The sequence below is a fragment of the Psittacula echo genome, assembly GCF_963264785.1.
Source record: "Psittacula echo genome assembly, chromosome: 6".
Classification (NCBI taxonomy): domain Eukaryota; kingdom Metazoa; phylum Chordata; class Aves; order Psittaciformes; family Psittacidae; genus Psittacula; species Psittacula echo.
Genome location: NC_137743.1, coordinates 47,193,562 through 47,210,143, shown reverse-complemented (window position 1 = coordinate 47,210,143; position 16,582 = coordinate 47,193,562). Strand labels below are relative to the sequence as shown.

General features: G+C 36.3%; 1 protein-coding gene across 1 annotated transcript in view; it reads right to left on the bottom strand.

Moving 5' to 3' along the window:
* LOC308222521 (RUN and FYVE domain-containing protein 2-like) overlaps positions 1-16,582 on the bottom strand; it is a gene marked incomplete at its 5' end in the record, with an annotated part of 53,173 nt that overhangs the window by 24,588 nt on the left and 12,003 nt on the right. Inside the window, 9 exons of the mRNA XM_080620651.1 lie at positions 4,403-4,480; positions 5,418-5,466; positions 6,542-6,636; positions 7,233-7,362; positions 9,138-9,257; positions 13,179-13,276; positions 14,687-14,854; positions 15,186-15,302; positions 16,019-16,120. Of these exons, the coding sequence (XP_080476777.1) occupies positions 4,403-4,480; positions 5,418-5,466; positions 6,542-6,636; positions 7,233-7,362; positions 9,138-9,257; positions 13,179-13,276; positions 14,687-14,854; positions 15,186-15,302; positions 16,019-16,120 (957 nt within the window). The remainder of the gene's footprint in view (positions 1-4,402; positions 4,481-5,417; positions 5,467-6,541; positions 6,637-7,232; positions 7,363-9,137; positions 9,258-13,178; positions 13,277-14,686; positions 14,855-15,185; positions 15,303-16,018; positions 16,121-16,582) is intronic.

Genomic DNA, 16,582 nt, shown 5'->3' with positions numbered 1-16,582 from the left:
GCAGGGGCTTTGGGAGCAAGTTACTTTTTCTTTCATGAAATTACTGTATTTAAACACAGGTTTGCTTTTTGCTTTTCTTCCTGCACAGAGCTGATTGTTCATGTTTTTTCAAAACTTAACAAGCCATTCTCTATATGAGCTCATTTGAAGCAAAATATCTAAAATAATAAGCCCACTACCTGGTAAATTCCACACAACCCGAACGCATTGATAAAACTTTCTGTGCATTTGTGACATGTAAGATATGTAAGCAACTATTGTTTGAAAACACTTAACATACCTGATGTGTAATGAGAAAAGGTATTTATTCTTCTGAGCCAGTGTGATCTCCCAAATTAATTGCTTTGTTCTCAATGCCTCCCTTAAAATGTCAAATGTGATCTTGGGTATTGAAAGTCTGTCACCTGTTTTGCTAGTACTGTGTTATATATGTAATAAATGTCTTCTTGTGGGATAGAGGAGAATGGAATTTATTTCACTAGAGATTGTGGTTTTGTCTCATAGTGACTGGAAATAAAAGCTCTGAAAGGGTAATTGGCACAGGAAGCTTTCCAAGTTCTGGAATATTTGTGGCTAGGTAAGAGAGGGAAGATGAGACCTCAACACCAGTGATAGTGCAGGGCTGTGTTTTAATTCTGCTCTTGTGGGTTGGTCTGCTGAAAAAGCTGCTGTTTCAGAAAACTTAAGATGGCAAAAGTCAGGACAAAGAGTTAATCCAGGTGCAGGAAAAGTATCTTGGAGCAAGGTGGAGGACATGTACATGTAATAGAAGCAGCTTTTTTTCTACCAGCACAGCAGGTCTCTGCAAAATACTGTCAGTTCTGGTCCGTTTCCTCACTCAGGTTTATTTTGTGTTCCGTTTTATGAGAAGGAACACCAATATCTGTTTTAGATTTACCTTCTGAGAGCAAGGTGGGAGTTAGGCTTTGAGCTATTTTGTATAACCGATCTCCAAACTGAACTTCTGACAAATGAAATTCCCTTGTACTGGACAGGGAAGCCCATGGGACTTCACCCTGTAATGAGAGCAGCCTTTGTCATTGAATCTCAACTCACTTAAGCAGCGTTTAAATGGGTTTTGAGAAAACTACAAGAAAAGATTGCTAGGTCTTCCCGGAAGCTCTAGGTTGATCACCGCATACAAAGTTACATTTTAACATTGGCTGTGAAAAGGAGTGGAAGTGCAATTTGCCTAGTGAGGGCTCTGGTGCAAGCAGCTGTGTGAGGAATGCCAGCAGTCAGCTGGGGTTTCCCTTTACTTTCAGAGAGACAGGTGCAAACACAGTAGGTTGACCCACCTTTGTAAGAAAGTGGGCTCAGTGTGTGTTGACCCGTGTGGGGAAAGGGAGGAGCGTATTCTTCTCTGTTTACTTGCTCAGGCCCTAAATTCATGAACTCAGAAATCATTTCCCAAGAAGAACAAACTATGCTCTGATACTCTGCCCAGTTCAAATTTCTTTTGATGAACACAGATGTTCCTATGCTGGGTGTGAGGATAATTCAGAACCACAATCTGTCAAAGAACAGTGTTTGTTTGACAGAAAGGGGAAATCACCTAGAACACAGAGTACTCACCCCTTTGTTCAAGGCAGTTGTTTTGCAAATAGGCAAGCACAGAGGAGAGGGGAAGATTGCAGTTAAGTAATACAAATTTAATTTACTGTATGTTACAGAAATGCGCTGTCTTCTTACTTTAAAAGATTGCCTATTTTAAAATTAATTTTGTTTGGTTGCATACTTTTCAAAAAGTGACTTAGGAAAGCAGTACCAGTGAGCATTCTCTGTAACCTAGATTGAACCCTGCTGTCTCCATACTTACCCCACATAAAGCCTAATGGAAAACACTTGGAATACTTTCAGGAGCATAAGCAGCACTTGCTTTGTTACCTCGTTAGTAGGGGATAGGTCACCACTCCTCAATATATGCAAAGACTTCTAAGCAACTTGAACAAGTCCTACCTAGTAAAATGCTCAAATACACTGAATTACAAATTTAGTGACATTATTTACATAGTTCAGTGGCAGATCAATTAAATTTATTTTTCCCAAAAGCTATTTACAGATTTACAAATATTTGTTTTGTATTCACAAAAAAGTTACATCAGGTAATTTTAAAAACATTTTTCTTTACAAAAGCTACATAAGCAACTACACTGGTGTTCTGTTTTAACAAAAGAACAGGCCTATTGGCTTTTAGAATATTAACTAAATACCTATCCTCAAGAGACAACACTAAGCTAAACAAAGTGCAAGAATAATTAGAAGACCTGTTTCAAGAGAGACCTTTTCCTGTTAATAAACATATTTCAAGCCCATGGCTGAAGAAACTACCAGGTTGGTAATTCTGCTGATGGCTTGTCAGTACTGCCCAGAGTATAGAGATTCCACATCTGGACCCCATCACAAAAGCAGCTAAAGGGCAGAAAGTACATTGGTTCTAGTGCAGTGATAGTGAAGTGGGGACAATTTACCAAGGGATGTATTTGCCTATAGGAAGAATGAGGATTTACATTGTAGCAGAAGTTACCATTGGTGTGAAGAGTGGTCAGACCCAGATATACTGAAAAGTGCTCTGGAAAAAAAATGCTGTTTAGGAGCAAACTCTGAAAGTTTGAGAAAGATGATGACCAAATAAGGAAGAACCTTCCTGTCCAACACCAAAAGGATGCCGTCTCCAGTAGTTAACCCTAGTCTTTCCAACTGGCAGATTCACCCTGCTTCCAGAGCCATACAGCAACTATGTGTAACCATGGCTTACATGAAAACAATGCAGATAATTTTACAGACAATGTCAGGCAAAGACTTTGTAATGGACATCTCTCTTTTAACTGAAAACACAGATATGTCAAATTAATAGTTAATTTAAAAAGATAATTCAACAAAATGCACCTCCCCTGACCAAGTGCCTAGAGGCACTGCTTGTTTCCTGCTTGACAAAATCTCCCCTTACACCTGTGAGTACAAAGAACAGAGCTGTCAGCGCAATATTCTTGGATATATCTAATCTTGATCAGAGGGGAAGTAAACAAATAAAGAGTTATTTGGCAGTAACTTACTGGACCACTGCATTAATCGCATTGCCTTTTTTTTTTTTTAATACAATTTTAAACTACCTACTGCATGGTTTTGCTTCACAGCAGCATATCACAGGCACATTCTGCAGCAGTATTAGGTTGGCCTTGTTGCAGACTAGCCTGTAAAAGCAGGTAAGTACATCATCTTTTCCAAGATCATCATAATGACTAAGATACTCATCAAATGCATGTTAACACCAAGTCTCCGCTATAACCAGCCTTGCTTCCTCCAAAAGAGCTTCTGAGCCATTTGTTAGACTAACATTGTCATCTGTATTTTTAACATGTCCATTTTCTACGCTTGGGTCCCATTTTCTCTGTTTCAAAACAAAGCAGGAATGTAACTCCTCCACAGTACCTTGAAAACACTTGAAATTCTGGAAATGCTGCTCTATGTTCTTTAGTTCACATTCTCTTTTTACAGGATTAGCCAAATACCAAAAGGTAATAAATATCTTATAGCATACTCTTACGGCACATTAGAAGAGCACCTCTGTATAAGTATTGCATGGCAGGAATCGCAGACCCGAACAGGCTTTGGTGAAGAAGGCAGAGGCAGTTCATTGTCCGAACAGGCATTACAGAAAATCTCACCACAGTTTCTACAATGATGCTAAATAATGGAGAGAAGATTAAAAATTAAAACTTAAACTAGAAATATACTTGGTAATCGGATACCAATAAACAATATACACAGAGCAATCTGAAATGTGATTCCTTCCACTTCTTTGGTCTGAGCATGGAATCAGTTTTCAGAAGATAATTCATCTAAATTCATCTAGACAGACCATGGTCTGTCTAGGATTGAACCACCGGTTCCAGATTTAATTTAATCCGCAGATTAAGAACATACTCTGCTATATAAAAATATAGCATAAGCAATGATATTCCAGACTGGATGATTCTGTCAGGCACTTAATTGAGATTTAACATAAAATTCCTGCATGCATTAATAAAGCATGGAAATTAACATCACATTTTATTTTAAAATGACAATAACCTCATACTTTCTTAGCCTATTGTATAAAAAATGCCACAAAAACGTGTCAAAATGTGACAGTTCCAGAGCTGACAAGCATTTGAGATGATGATTCCACAAAGCAGGTTGAACGATTTTTACGTTCTGCAGTGGCACATCACCAAAAGGCAGTGTTTCTCTTGAAACCTGGGCTTAGGTGCATTGTAAATACCAAGTAACTAGAAAGGCACCTCAGAAATAACAATGCATTCATCTGAGTGTTGACATTTCATGCTACATCTCTAACACATTTAATGTTTTTCTCACAATACATGTAAACAAGTTGTAAGAAAATTCAGTGAAGTTTTACCTTCCTTTTGGAAAGAGAAAATTCTTTTTCACATAACTTGCAATGTGTAGCCTCTTTGTCCTTCAACCAAACCTGGCCCTGGAGAAAAAAATATCGTAACTGTATGTATCTGATGAAGTTAAACTTTGGGTTCCAGGGGACAAGACAAATCAACAGCAGTATTTACTGCCTGAATTATTTCATGCCCTTAGGTCAGTATAATGTCACAGAGACTCTACAGCACAAGGCCGCTCTAAAACAATGCAAAACTTTGTGAGACAAGACAGAGCAGGAAGTGCAAAGTGAATGTGCTTGAGGTAGTAAAGCTGGTCAAGGGCTGAGCTGGAAAAAGCAGAAAACTATCTCAAGTCTCAGAGCTAAAGTCTATTTCCCTGCCCATCACACAGGAACAGCCCCCAAGTTGCAGAGAAGAAAAAACAAAACAAAACAGGTCAGTGTCAAGAACTGTTAATTTCCTTCTGTCTAAACCAATTAACAAAACCAGGAATCTGCTCAACAAAACTATTTTGGACATCTTCACTTGGGCTGAAGTAATATGCAAGTTGACATGCCACGTGATTAAACATGTGCAGACAAAATCTCTGCTCTCAGTGCTTCCTGCATATCTTTAAGAAAGTTCCAAACCTCTTAACATTTCATATTGTTTTATCAGCTTTGGTGCTACAAGTTTACTTAATTCCTCAGATGATCAAATATTTATTGATCATTGAGAAGTAATACATAATTTAAGCTCAGTTGGCTACATTCTGTCCCAGATATGCTTTGTAAAATACCAAATGCTGCACCATCAAAAGTGTCAAAATGCATAGCTGTACTTCAAACAAGAAAAGTCAAAAGCAACTGAGCTTCTTTTTCCCCATGATGTTACAGGGAATCTGTGGTTCCCTCCTGCTGGAGGAAGTCAGACGAGTCTCTTCCATAGAGCTGCTGTTGAAGAGAAGTCTGCTCATGCTCACGAAAGATTTTTAAGGGAACAGTAAAAAAAAATTCTTTCCCCCCTCCCAAAACTCCTCACCTGTAACGCTTTATTCGCTTCTTTTATATCTTCTATTTTCAGCTTTGATCTGAAGAATAACATAATGCTCTTTCAAACTTCTGTACTGTCAGTTACAGTCTGACAACTTCAAAAGTTGCAGGTACTTAAAAAATTATAAGCAAAGTACTTTGAACTTTTAGTTAGCATTTTATATTACAACAGCATCCAGGAGATGCAATCAGTATCATGCCCTGCTCTACTAAGCACTTCACAAAGACAAGCTCTCTCTAAAGAGCTTGAATGGCTGTTTAGAATCCTCTGAATGGCTGTAAATTTGCTTGGGGTTATGTGGATGAGAGAAATTTGCATCGGCAGAGCTCTGTGCAAGTACCTAAAACTAGCACACAGCATTGGTACAAAACCATAATTTGAATTTCTTGACATGTACAAGATCACATTATGTCATAGAGAAACCAGCCTCCTCACAGCCATCCAGTGCCAACCCACTCAGAACTGACTTGATTCATAGTTTATATACTAAGTTATTCTAGGGCATGAAAGTCCACACTAGTCATGGCAAAACTACTTAAAAGACTGAGATCATTAAATGAAACTTTAACAACACACAACAATAACAAAACCTGTGCTCAGAGCTCATTGTTCACTATAGTTTGAAGGGGTTTTGATAAAGCAATCCCCTACATCCTCTACAGACCTGGCAACAATGCCCTATGACTATCATACAGAGAATCTTCATCTCTTCAAAGAAGGGAATCCATGAACATGCATTCATTCTCACAAAGAGATAAAAGCAATGTCCTGCTGGAACCACAGCTGTTAACCTCTACTTGGGTTCTTCTTTGGAATGCCACAACATGCAAACTAGCCAACTGTTTTCAATGCAAAACAACTCCTAATGCCCCCTGGCCCTTTTAAACTATGATCGTCTGTTCAGAGCGCTGTAATTTCCCATACGTTCCCAGCTAGCCCACCAGCCAAAAGTAAAAATAAACAGACCTGAACTAACTAGACACAGTTCTTTTTGATAAGTGCTTAGGCAACATGGCCATATACAGTCTAATTCACATGACCACCATCCTGTTATTTTTCTTAATTCAAATTTATATGACAAAAATAATCATCATCATGAATAAGGAAATTACTCGCTCAGCTTGGATGCCAGTTCTTGGAGAGCAGCTTCTTGGTCTTGACATATCCTTCGCAGTTGCTTGTTCTTTTCCTGAAGCTTAAGGAACTCCTTAAAACAAAAAACAGAACAGACAAAAAAATACCAATTCTTCTCAAAATTGTATTTGCCTACTGCCGAGAAAACTGCTACTACACAAAACTGATCTTACTGAGAAAGCCAAGTGAATGAATGATCCATCACACTCCCTATCTATTAAGATTCCCAAATCCAACTCAAACAGCAACAAGTTAGGATTAAACTCCCTTAGACCCCAAGAAATGAAGCTTTCTTGCTTCTGCAGTCCTCTCCAAGAAGAAAATAAAAATGATTGATGGCAGAGACCAACAACACTATATAGTCATGTATGTGTATACAAAGTCAGAAAGAAGCTGAAGCACTTTCTGGTCTACGATGAGAAGACAGAAACTTCAAAACAACTGAGAAAGGAAAATGAAGATTTAATTTATTCCAAGTACCGAGTCCTAATCTAAGGACTAAATGGAGAGCAAAAAATCATAGCTTTTTTATTAGTCTATTTGTGAAAATGCATTAATCTAATCTTTCTTATCTACTAGCAGAAAGTCTTAAAAGTACCATGTCTAAGTCCATAATTAACTTTGCAGTCAATTTCTAAATTACTAGTCAAGTTTCACCACAGAATTTACTTTTTTAAGATTAATTATTTCTTGGGTCTCTGTTTTCAGATGAGATACAGTTTCCTTTTCCTTCTGAAGATCATCCTCTAGGGTTTGCCGCCACTCTTTTTCTATCTTCAAATCTGTTTCCAGCTGAAGTCTAGAATATGCAAAACAACCAAAAACATCACTGTGCACAAGAGTATAATTTTTAAAAAACAAAAATTAGTTTTCTGGGTGCAATATACTTTTATGATAATAAACAAATTATCAACTCTTACTTTATCTAAAACATAAATAATGTAACAGTAACATATTTTAGACAGTGATGTAATAAACAAACCAAAACTGACATTTAGAACACACTTTCAAAAAGAAGTGTATTTAAAGGACCAAGAATATGGCATAATTTTGAAGAGCTTATCTTTGTAATAAAAGAGCAAGAGATTAACCACAAAATTCAGAAGTATTTTTGAGACATGCATAAGGCAAAGCCCCCTTAACCTTACATAACTTGTTTCTAAAATAAAGCAAATCAACCAGCCACACTGCCATTGGTGATGCAGATAATGACTGCATGTATCTCTGGTGCTTATAAAAGCTATTTAATATTATACCCTTAGATGTGAATCTTCTATTTTAGACTAAGGCTTATGGCATTTTGAAGAGAACTGAAAATAAAGGAGGAACTTTAAATGACTATTTTTAATGAGCTTTTTACATAGTTGAGGTTCAACATAACGAGGTATCTAAATTCTATTACGTTAACTGGAGTTCAGTTAAAGGAATTAGGACTACTCTATCAAAAGATCCACTCAAGCTGGAATTTCACTACCATTTTCATGGGAGTGTTGGTGTTTACAATGTTACAGAGAAACCAAAACATGGAAGTACACTGATCAACCTTCTAGATCTAAATTGTGCCAACAGAATAAAAGAGGAAAGAATCTGAGAGTAGTCACACAAGGGTTTTTTGATGGAAAACCTGTACTTTTATTAATTTTCCTGTTTTAAAACCAAAACCATTTTTAAAGGTAAGACTTACATTTTGGGACACTACCTCAGCATCTGGCTGGAAAAGATCAGAAGTGAATGTGACCTTGAAGTTTCAGAATTGCAGAATTCTAAGGCTGGGGGCTGAACTGTTCTTTTGCCAAAATCTGCAAAGATGACTGTGTAGTAAAGTGAACATTTGTCATGACAATTAAACAAGTTTATTAACATTCAGAATTGTAAGAGAGGCAGGGTGAGCTAATAATTGGATTTGAAATCACTAATTTTTGATCCCAAATTGTTGATGGACCACTGATTTGCACTGTCTTAAATAATTTACTTGTTACCTTTCCGAACAGGGACAACACCTGCCCTTAGAGGGAGCTTTTTTACACTATATGTTTATTTAAATCAGTACTGAAAGATTTAATATTAGAAAGACTAGAGGGCTGGCTTTTATATTACTTTTTAATGTTTATGACTCCAGTGAATTTTTATTTCCTACACAGTGGTGAGCTAAACCACTTCCACCTTATGCATAAGCCTGATTAATTACACTATTCTTACGCTATTTCTGTTTCAAGTTTGTACTACCATATACTTGTGGGTTTTGTTAGTCAGTGTGTATTACTCCTACACTACATATTTTGCCCTACTTAAGATAATTTTTTCACGTATTAAGATGGCACTTCAAGACAGAAAATGCTACTCTTCCCCCTTCTTTCAAACTGCACATCATTTTATAGGCACCCAAAGGTAGCTTGACTTCCTTGGAGTGACATATCTTTTTCCACCTTGCCAGTACCTAACATGAAGAACGTTAGTATTTACCTTCTGTTCAAAACCATTTATCAACAATCACTGTGTATGAAGACACAGGACATACTGAAATGTAGAACGTTTACTGCTATATATTTTTACAAACAGAAAAGATGTACTTACAGCTGTTTCTCCTTCTGGGAGAATTCTTTCTGCAGACTTTCAGATTTATTCACGTATTCCTGCTTAAGTTTCTCATCCTCAGCCTCAGCATCCATTTGAGCCTTCTCTGCTTGCTGCAATCTGGTGTAATTCAAATCAACTTTGGGTAAAACTGAAGCTAGAACTAGGGTGTAGAGGGTGAAGAAGACAAATAAAAGAAAAAATGGGGAAATAGAAATATTTCTAAATAAAAATAAAGTTTGGGGGAAACTCACAAACTCAAACGAGAAATCCATACAATGTCTACAGAACTAGCTCCTGTTTTTTCATACAGTAAGAGAGTAATCAGTGTAAGTAATCACTGTTTTATTTTATGTTCAAGAATAACAGATGCCAAAACATTATGATACATATTTTAGAACTGATGCATATACCTTCTTTGATGCTCTTTTTTTTTTTGGAAGCTTTTTTTCTTCCCTGCAAATAGATCCTATAAAAGCACTTGGTTTTTACTAATCACCCCTTAAGACAGGGCAGAGCATGTTTTGTGCAAAAGCAGCTCAAACAATTCAGGCATAAGACTGAATACAGAGCACTGCAGTGAGACAGCAAAAAAACTTAACTAGCCTAATACAACAAGACACACCCTGACAGGTCCCACTACATTAATAGAACTACCTCTACTACATCATACTATTCAATTAATTTAAATAATCTGTATTAAAAATAACATGTTCTTACACTGGTTAAAATAGCTCCATATTATAGACAAAATAAATAAAACTGATTAATCAAGAAATTGGGGATTGTTTGAGGGGTTTTTTACTTAATCTTTCCCTTCTGAATTCCAGGGTTTTGCTTCTGCTTCAGCTAGCACTCCCTTGGAATCCACTAGTTCAGTGTGGTTCCTCTCTTCTTGGTCATTCAGTCCAAAAAAAGATGGATGTAATGTAACAAAGTAAAAGTACTAAAATGGAACTTGTGCTATATCATGACTACACTTGTCTTGATGAACAGGCAGGAGAGTGAAAGAGCACATAAAATACCACTTAATGTCCCCACCTACTGCATTGTGTTTAACAAAACTGTTTCAAGGGCCTCTCAGGTAAGTGGTGGGAGAAATCTGTGATACTCTCTGTGTTTGATTTCTCACTTCCTGGCAGCTAGCTGAACGTAGAGTAACCCACAACTCCCAATGTCAGCTAAAAAGAAATTAAGTCAGCAGTATGTCTACATTTGTGCTTCTACTGATGAAGCTGCACCAGCAGGAGTTTATAAAGATGCCAGTACACAAGTGTAAAAAGGCTGGAATTAAACTATCATATAAAGCGTGTACTATCTCATTCAACTATACCAGTTGTTTTAGGAATGCTCCCAGTCACATTTGCAATGGTAGTGCACAGAGGGCCAAAAAATATATGGAAAGTAAACTACTGGGAAAAAGCAGGGTCAATTCACTGGGCAAAAGCAGCTGAATTAAGCTATACAAGACTACAAAAGCAAAAGTAACTTAAAACTGTCCCTTAATCACAAATCAAACTGCAGTGTCATTTCCATGGCAAAGGTAGAAAAGGAGCTTGCTACCCAAAAAACACGCCAGCCAAACCAAACTACAGCACCAGCCTCTAGACTTAGCACCAAGGCTAACTGCAAAGCTGTACTCCAGACAAATGCTGAGCTGGACCTAGTTTGCAGCAGGATTTGAGAATTAGATGATATTGAGACAGATAACTGTTTGCATAGATAATCGTGAGATGGTTAACACTCTACCTGTTGTTCTATTCAGTGTTTCTGGTTTGGACTTTCTTGAGGATGGGAGATACTTCTTTTTTCGTAGCCAGCCCATGTTAAAGGCTCCTTCTGCTACCAAACCAAGGAATGAGGCAGTATATAATCATGGAGTAGAAACCCTTTCTGAACTACTGTGCCCTGCCCCAGCTTTTGCAATCACATCCCCTTCTTTCTGAAAGACCCTAAGTCTCTTTTCCCAGTCAACTTCCCTTCCACACTTCAGAGCAAACACTGGGAAGTGCATCAAAAGCAGTCAGCAACTATAACTCTATTTCTGCAGTGCAGGCAGGTAGCATCTCAAAGCAGAAATGAGTTGTGAAGACTGCCTAATGATGGGTGGAGGGAGGGAAAAGGGGCTGGGCAAAACCACAGGTTATGATTACAGTGTAAATATAGCCACAGATGGGCAAGATCCTTAGCTGACAAGCAAGTTAGACAAGTTGAGGATCTGGGCCCTAAATGTAAATCCTATTTGTTACCACAACTTCTACTGTAGCTATCATGGTGCAGCTGTTCTAGGCAGGAAACAGTACTACAGAATTTACTAGAGCACGCTGCCCTTCCTGCCTGGAGCCAAGTCCAGGCTCCAAACACATTTTAACCCCATGAAAATATTTTACCCCACATCTTTGGCTGTTTTATCCCCAAATCCTGTAATTCCTCCACTGTATATAATGAATACATATGTTGACATCACCTTCTTTTTCTAAATATATTGTTCTGATATAGCGCTCAGCCCCCTTCCCCCAAACTCCTGTCACTCTGTTTAAGAAAACAGTGCTAGGTACAAGCGAAAAAAAAAAAAAGAACAACAAGGAGCATGCTTTTGGGATAAATACAGCCTTACAGTGAAAGAAATAAGCAGGGGGGAAGGGATATATTAGTCAGAATGGCTAATTTTAAAATCTATTAGTACCATAAAGAACAGGAAAACCCACTAATTGGAAACAAATGTCACAAAAACATACAGTCAAAGATAGCTAGCCTTTTAAAATAAACTTTGTTTGATAATTAAGAAGTGATTAAATAGCATTAGAAAACTAGCTTACATTTGCTCAACAACAGTGCAGTAGGTTACTTTTTTTTTTTGTTTTTTGTTAAGGGGGTAAAGTGAGATCGGAGATGATGTTCTTTCAGAAAACAAAATAGAACCAGCTACGATCAGTTACAGTGCAGGATTTCTAATACCACTTTATATTTAAAGTTGTAATTTTAAAATTCTTAAGTTATATTGTATCAGTGATTATTTAAACACAACAGATCTGGAGGAGCTTTCAGAATGATATGTCTTTGACAAGTTTATACTGGTGCTGAGCTTCATTGCTGGCACATTTGACGAATGACATTGCAATTGTCCTAGTTTGAGTTAACAGATCTTTGTCACTTCATGAATGCAGTGGACAAAAATCAAAGACAGATGAAGACAGCAAAATATTAAAAACAAAAATTGGGATAAAGGATAAAAAGAAAAAGAAAAAAGAGGGAAAAGGATGTCAATAAAAGAATATTCATGTCACTAACTTTTTTAATACATAGCCATGTTTTTCATAAACAGATTTAAACAAAAAAAAGGACATGTCAAACACCAACATATGACAGGGCTTATGGATATGTTATATTTTACAGTTAAAAAGATCAATGTTGAATATAGGCCACTATAAATTAAAATATATAAACTACATTTTAATATTATGTAATACATGCAGTCTAACCATAATGTAAATTCATATACTAGAATGTTAGTCTTTCACTTTTCAGCCTTTCAGTGTAAAAAAGTCATTATGTCATTGAAAATAATGGTACTTCCAAAGCAATGGAGAACAATTTTAATACCTTCAGCAAATACAGCACTGATCCATGAAGGCATTAAATGTTTATATTAAGCACATGCTTAAGTATAAGCAAGATTAATGCTTTGATTTCTACTGCATTTCATTCAGGTGGGCATGAGGGGGAAGAGGTAATAACGACACAATTTCAGACTTTTGAAAACAGCTGAAAGAACAACTTTTGATATCAGCACAAAAACCTAGGACAAGAAGAAAGATGGCAGAGGAAGAAAACTGAAACATTAAGTTTCTATTTAAAAATAAGTGTGTATTTTTTAAAAAGAAAAAAATAATCAAACACTAAAGCACTAGTTAAAGTTTCAGAAATGTTCTTGTTAAATATTCTGGTTGAAAGTCACATTTCAGTGGCAACTGTGTAGGAATGCAGTAAAATGTAAGGGGATGGAGACATGAATGAAGTAAAACAAAGATGGGCCTGTACCTTTGTTCTAGTTGTTTCATAGTTGCATTAATTTGATTAGTCTTATCCTCTAATCGACCAATTATTTCATTCTTTTCCTTCATAGCATCTTCAGAAACCTGTGTTACAAAAAAGTTAAAACTGAAGTAGGTATATATTACACTTTTACCTCACAGCTTGGGGTTTTTTTTCAGTATCGAAAGAGGAAAATGCTAATATGGCTTCAGATTTTGAGAATTTTTATACATTCCTATCTAAAAACCATAGCTGACAGTACTTAAAATTTTATGCCTAAATTCACTACTTGTCTTTTCAAGAAATCCACTAGAACTGTACCAATAAAGAAATAAGATGCTTACTCCTGGAAATCACTACAGTTCTCCAACTCTTATCGAACTACCATAGGCACACCTAAAAATCTTTCCAGAATGTTACTAACATGTTTCACAATTTTGATTGCTTGCAGAGCAGTTACAACTGTGGCTTGAAGATCTCAATAAAAGGCAGAGCATTACACTTGCTGCACAGATCAACACTTATCAACTGGTCCCTAAGCAGCAGAGAGTGAGCACGATTAAACTGTTTCACTCTACCCAGGAAGTGAGTCTGAATGTCATTAAGTGAAATCAGTGTTACCTCCAGTCCCCAGAAGTACAGCCTTAAAAGAAACAAAACCCTTCAGATCCAAACACACCGAAAAACATTCTCTTTTTTTTTTTTTTTTTTTTTGCAGTTCTATTTATATTTCATCTGGTCCAGTTTCATCACAGCTGCAGGTGCAAAAGTTAGCATCATTTGTTCATCACCTCAATTATCTCTCTACAGCACCCTAATTTTTTCCTGCTCATTCTGCCACAGATTTGATTGTTCTTGTGCTGTTTTTTGATAATTTATTCCATAAATAAAATTTATATTCTGCATGAATAAGATGTTTACAACCCCAACTATTGTATGATTTGGTGATTCCCTGGTGTTTGGACATCTGTTAGCTGCATATTGGGTCTCTAAGATTCATATTTTCAAAAAAAAAAACACTGCCTTGGTACATATTTTCTTAATTTGTTAACAAGTTAAAAAATGAAAATGAAACCAAACTGTAATTAGCTTTTTCCATTTAACACAACTTAATTTTCCAAATGCCTTTCCTTACTTTGAAAGTTCAGACGTCCTCTTTAACTCATCATTACCTGCCTACATTCTCCTGGCTTTTTATATAACACAGGCCAAAAAGTGTTATTATCACTAGATACACTGTTACTCTCTCTATTCCACATTGCATGTAATTAGGCCATGAACTTATTCTCATGCTCTTTTCTTCTATAAACCCACTAACGTTAAGTGACTGCCTTAAGAACTTCTTTGGGTGAAATCATGCTTGCGTCGATAATGCTCAAAAATGACAAGCCAATGTAAGAAGTGGAAAGAAACAAAAAATTAAGGAAACAGCAATATTTAACTAAACAAAACTGTAATGCATCTCTCTCAGTCCGAAGTCATTTCATCAGTTTAACAGCAGATTGTTTCTCTACCTGCAGCTTTTGATACATTTCCATGTTAATTGCTTTAACTTCATCAAGCTGCTGTCGAAGGCCTATGAGGGTATCCTGCTTCTCATGGATGTCCTTCTCCAGCAACTTCATGGCAAGTTCTATCTCATGTTTCATACTAACTTGAACGACTAGCTCATTCTCCATATCCTATAAAACACAAACACAGTGCCACACAGAATATTTAAATAACTATGCAACATTTTATCGCTGTTTTGAAAAAGACAAAAGCTAACTCTAACAGTGCTACAGTATCACCTATTTCACCACTTCAGAAATTCCATCCCTTTTTAAAAAGGGACAGAATTTTAACAACCCTGTTAAAAACTCCTTCTTATTACAGGCAACTAAAGGCAATTGAAGTTGATTAAAGACAGCATCTAAGCTCAGCAAAAGCAAAATTAGAAGTATTTATATACAGACTCTTCTCACGCATAATCTTTTCTAGAAGTGCTGTGTGATCCTAGAAAAGAACACTTACTTGCCGAAGTTGTGATTCTTCTCGAAGCTGTCTACGTGCTTCATTGTACATTTCATCTAAACCCTGCCTGGAGTGTTTGTATGTCTGAAGCTCTGCTTCAACATCCACTTTAGTTGCCTACAAAGATATAGAGAATCTATCTTTCTTTTTCACAAGTTTAGCAATTAATAGCATGAATTTAACACTTGGGGGAGGGGAGGGTAAAACTTCAAAATATATTCTTCAAGCACAGTACCAACATGGAAGAAGATGTTTCTGCTATGTGGTCATCAGTTTTACAGTAAGAATTGAGTATATTAACCAAAATAAACATCTATACTACAGTACAGTCCTCCTTCAGTAAATCACTCTAACATGCAACTGTTTCAGTACTAAACAATCGAAACATCTGCTTAACCTGTGCTTTTACCAATTATTCTGTGAAACACATACAAAAAGTTACACAAGTACAAATAACAGCTTTAAAAAAATAGTTCAGCAATTGTAGACACAACTACTCCAAATGACATTCCATATAATGAGACAAGTCAGAATAGACATTTGTCAAATAAAACACACACTACTTTGATAAGGTTTTCAGATAATACTGCCTTAAACGCTTAGATATAGCTTACAGTCTAATGAAAAAAGGAAGAAGGGAAGAAAATTAGAAAGAATACAAAAAAAAACACTACAAAAATTGCATATGGTTATAAAACAATCTAGTGTCCTACAATTTTGATATATTTATGCCATTATAAAGCTTTCCAGCTTACTTCAAGTTATTATGTAGGAACATTCGAATGACAACAAACCACACATTACTACATTTAATGCAGTAAAAGCTACCATACCTCTAGATGATGCTGTGTTTTCATTAAAATAAGAGTATTTTCACTCCTTAATTGATGGTTTTCTTCCTGGAGTTTAATTATATTGTTTTTGGCTATTGCTAACTGAAAAGTTAAGAGGAAAAAAAAAAAAAAGGGAAAAGTAGGGTGACCACTTTTGTGAATGGAAATAAAGAAAAAAATCTTCTGATGAATGCAAGACCAAGACATTCTCTGCTCTATTCTCACAGTCTTACCAAACTGAGGTTTAATTGTTTTTAAAGAAAACATACAGCTCCTGGGTTTAGTAACAAGCACTTTCATTACAGAAAAACAGTGTATTCAAGATACTTCATTATTTCACATCTGGTAAAGAATTGGATCATTATGACTTAAAGACCCTCAATTCCTCCTTCCTCATCCTATTTATTGGGTTGGTTTTTTTTTTCCATTTGGATTAAAATATATCCTGTTTCGTTGTTTGGTTCGGGGTTTTTTGATATCTTAATATATTAGACAAAGCAATTTACATAAGAAAGGCTCTTCCAAATGAAAACATATTTACAAAAGAGAAAACATTATGAGTGA